Source organism: Triticum dicoccoides, chromosome 4A (genome assembly GCF_002162155.2).
Source record: "Triticum dicoccoides isolate Atlit2015 ecotype Zavitan chromosome 4A, WEW_v2.0, whole genome shotgun sequence".
Taxonomy (NCBI): Eukaryota; Viridiplantae; Streptophyta; class Magnoliopsida; order Poales; family Poaceae; genus Triticum; species Triticum dicoccoides.
In genome coordinates, this window is record NC_041386.1 from 737,958,370 (window position 1) to 737,962,252 (window position 3,883).

The 3,883-nt window shown below is 48.8% G+C and overlaps 1 protein-coding gene across 2 annotated transcripts; it reads right to left on the minus strand.

Moving 5' to 3' along the window:
- Positions 1-936: 936 nt before the first annotated feature.
- LOC119288281 lies at positions 937-3,436 on the minus strand. Of its 2 annotated transcripts, none has more exons than XM_037567915.1 (3): positions 3,224-3,436; positions 2,011-2,138; positions 937-1,888 (listed from the first exon to the last, which is right to left on the minus strand). In XM_037567915.1, the coding sequence occupies exon 3, from the start codon at positions 1,850-1,852 to the stop codon at positions 1,148-1,150; it is 705 nt and encodes a 234-aa protein (XP_037423812.1). In that variant the 5' UTR covers positions 1,853-1,888; positions 2,011-2,138; positions 3,224-3,436; the 3' UTR covers positions 937-1,147. The 2 variants fall into 2 exon arrangements, with proteins under 2 accessions (XP_037423812.1, XP_037423813.1); XM_037567916.1 differs by having other exon boundaries at positions 937-1,893.
- Positions 3,437-3,883: the final 447 nt, after the last annotated feature.

A 3,883-nucleotide genomic window follows, 5' to 3' on the forward strand; every position in this document is an offset into this window, starting at 1 on the left:
TTATATTTGGCCCCCCAATCGATGTTGTCTAGCTCCGCCACTATGCTCAAGGATGGTTAGTGCATCAACAAGGAGAGCTCTTTGGAGTTGTTGCTCTTTGAAGATGACCAGTGTTGGTTGAGACGTGGCTTTGTTAGTCGGTTTAGGATAGGCTCTTATGTCGTTGTGGTTGTTTTGTGTGCGTTCGAGTTGGAGTGGATTTGCTTGTCACCGGGTTATGGTGGGAGCTTGTCGGTCTTTCTTGTAATTTACCCTCGTCTTTCTGTAAAGCTAAGACATGCAATTTGCATGCCCTCAAAAGAAAAAACCATTGTAGTGCACAATGTACTACTCCCTCCGATCATAAATAAGCATGGTGGTTTTAGTTCAGATTCGGAGGGTGTACAAAGCAAAACATAATTTGCACTTACACATTAACAGCACATAACTTGCACTTACACATTAACAGCACAAGCGTACAACAGAACCAAAACAAAAGAAAACAAACAAAATTTGGAACATTGAGCAGACAAGGATCACTTCTCCAAATCAACACAAAATTCAGAAAATCGAACAAAATTCAGCAATGGCAGACACATGGATGGCCTACTTCTAATGCTCAATAAGAATCAGATAGGCATGCAACTGCAGCTCGTCTTACACACGCGCGACACAACTTACTTTTCATGCATGCATGCTCATGACAGCAATGGTGGTGCCTAGTTTGGGGAGACCCCATCCAATCCAATCCACAATGGGCTAATCCACGGAGAAGGTGGGCAAAAAGAGATCAACTGGTACTCACAAAATTCAAATCTGACATTGCAAAAAGAACAACAACAATAATGCCACCACACTGAGGTGCCGACCAGCCAAACCCAGAACAACTTGTGACCGACCAGCACTAGCCACAACCAAATCTCATCTCCATCTGGTGCAAACACATACACATCAACCTCAGGTAAAAGCAAAAACATATATTAATAATTCATCACAAAAACACACTTTCTGTAACTGACGCCAAATACACACCGCTTCTTCTTCGACTCGACAGTAAGACGGCTCTCCTATATATCCCTATATCCACTTTCGGTTTCTCGACGCAAAGCTAAGTATCACAGCAAATGAAAAGATCGACCTTTGGTGTAAAAAAGAAAGTAACTATGATCTAGAATTGTCTCCTGTAGATGTTCAGGCTGTTGCTGGTGCCGCCGCCCAGCATGATGTTGATGGAGGAAGCACCCTCTGTTCCATGGGCAGGGAATGGATCCTCCGAACCGTATCCGAATGGAGAGGCGGCCTGGGTTGCTGCTACGAGGCCGTGGCAGTAAGTGTCTTGATCTGTCTGACAGGGTGTCCCTTTGCAGTATAGCCCCTCAAAATCGCCCATCCGCTCCCACGATGAGAACGAGAACGGCCCGGACATGCCACAGTCGGTCAGCCTCCACTGGGGCATGTGGGGACGAGAGGCCCGTGCCAGCGGTGACCGGCTTCCATATGGATAGGCATCTCCTCCTGCTCCTTGCGCGCCTGGAGTCGGTTCGTGATCCACAAAATCACCCCGATGGCCGCGGCCTCTATGGCCGTTCCACATCAGCTGGCGGGGTTCATCACAGTCTTCACCTATGAGCACGTGAAGGGCGACCGCTTCGGCTATTGCGGCGCCTTCATCGTCGAGCCTCCTCTGCTCCTCCTGTTTCTGCTGCCGCTTCTTTTCCAGCTCTGAGATGATCGCGGCGGAGTTTGCAAGCGCTTTCTCCAGCCGGCGCCTCTTCTTCTCAGCCTGCTTCTGCCGGTCTGACTCGTCTTTCGCGTGCTTCTTCTTTCCTTTCTTCGACACTTGGCCTGCTTGGTTGCCTCCAGCTCTGTCCATCACGACTGCGCTCCCTTCTCACTGTATCTAATCTTCCTGTACTAATCCAAATTAAGCAAACTTAATATTCTAGAGTCGCATGCCTGTAAAGAGCATAGCCTAATGCAACAGCAATTTCTTTAAGTTGAAAAGCCACTTCAGCTGTCACAACAGAATACCTAAATCCACTCAGGCCTCAATCGTCTATGGTTAATCTCGTCACGAACTTTCTGCCACCTTTTGACCCATTTTCACAGTACCAGAATTTATATGAATTCACAGCCAACCAACTCATAAGGATCTTCTCCTGTATCAAGAAAAGAAGAAAGTTCAGGTTAGAAACGAAGATTCAATGCACGCAAGACATATTCCCTTCTCGGTAATCAAAGGAATATATAAGTAAATCAAGTGAACTTACAGTACAAACATGGATGATGATCCATTTTGCAGAAAATAACTCAGAAAGATCAAAGCATCGCATAGTTCAATAGCAGACATAACATAACTATACAGAGTATTTTGCAGTCTGGTTTCATCCAATTAAAAAGTGGCACAGAGTAACAAAGATAATCTGATCCACTAGTAAACGGCCAAACTTAGCGGCAAAGTGAACAGCACTGAATAAAGTGGCCTCTCTGTGCAGCGAACAGCAAAATTCAGCATTTGCTACAACACACATTATAAGTGCAAACTAGTCCAAAGTGGAAAACTGGGGATGCAAGTGTGCTTGGCCCACAAAACACTCCTATTAGTGCGCTAATGGCCGCAAAAACCAACACTAATCTGTAGAATGAGGATGCAGGACATGCAGCGAGCCACTTGCATCCCTATGGGAAACTCCTGAAAACGGCTCATGGCTACCGTGGTAAATGCTGGATTCTCCCTACGAGGTTAAACGTTGCTGGTTTGTGAATCTAGCGGCCTAAATCAGAACGAAAGGTCCACAGATTTGCACACCGATTTGTCGTGCAAACGGCATCATGAGCTTTCCATGCTGTCTAATTGCATATATCAATACAAGAACGTACGTATCATCATCATTCCTTAACAACAACAGATCGACCCAGCACCTATAGATTGACGGTTAGAAGCCTTAGTTGATCTTGCAATTAGCACCCGCGGAGTCTAAACCATACTGATCTGGGGCTGGAAAAGCAATCTAATTGCCACGCGATACGGCACCTAAGCTCATCAGATCGGCCACACAGGGGAGCAGATCAGCGGCGAAGACCGCGCCTTTCCACGGTCCACGGGAGGATCTGGCGTGGAAAACGGAAATCTCGAACGAAGACGGCAAGATTCCGATGAAATTCCCCGCTAATTCAGTGAAACTACCCATCGATCTGTACAAACGGGCCCCTGAATCAGCCCCGTACGGAGCGAAGAGATTACCTTGGTAGAGCCGGCGACGGCGCGGGCGGCGGGTGACAGACCGCCGATTCGCCTCGACCACCGGCGGCGGGGATCGGGGCGGGCGGTTCCGACGAGGGGCCGACCGGATCGGCGGAATTCGAGGAGGATTTGGCGGTGCGGGTGCGGGTACGGAGAAGCTGCGGAGACCGGGGGGCTGGGCGGATTGGGGAATTTTGGGGCCGAGGTGGGGGCACGTGCTGGGCGCGTGAGGGTGGTTGCACTGTCCAACACTCCAAGTATCCAACTCCAACCCAACCTAGCAAAAGTCTGGTTTTCTTTTCTTTTTTTTATTCAAAAACATGCACAATTCCTTTTCATTCTTGTTTGGTAGGCAAATACATGTTGTGTTGTGTTTTATTTTCTCCCAACAAAGATATCTTATCATTCCAAGTCAATTTGTAAGAGCATCTCCAGCCGCGCCCCCAACAGGCCCTCCCCAGGCGTATTTTTCGCGCCGGCACCGAGAAAACGTCCCAGTCGCGCCCCCAAGACGCCGAATTTCGCCGGCTCGGCCCGTTTTTGTGCCCGGCGATTGCAGGCCGAACCCGGCACACTAGGGGGCGCTCGGGGGCTCTGGCGCAAGGGAAACGCGCATTTGGGGCCACTGCCAGGCGAAAAGTCAAGCCACCCGTCCAGATT

Coding starts and splice junctions, on each gene's coding strand:
- LOC119288281 (XM_037567915.1), bottom strand. CDS start 1,852: ATGGACAGAGCTGGAGGCAACCAAGCAGGCCAAGTGTCGAAGAAAGGA.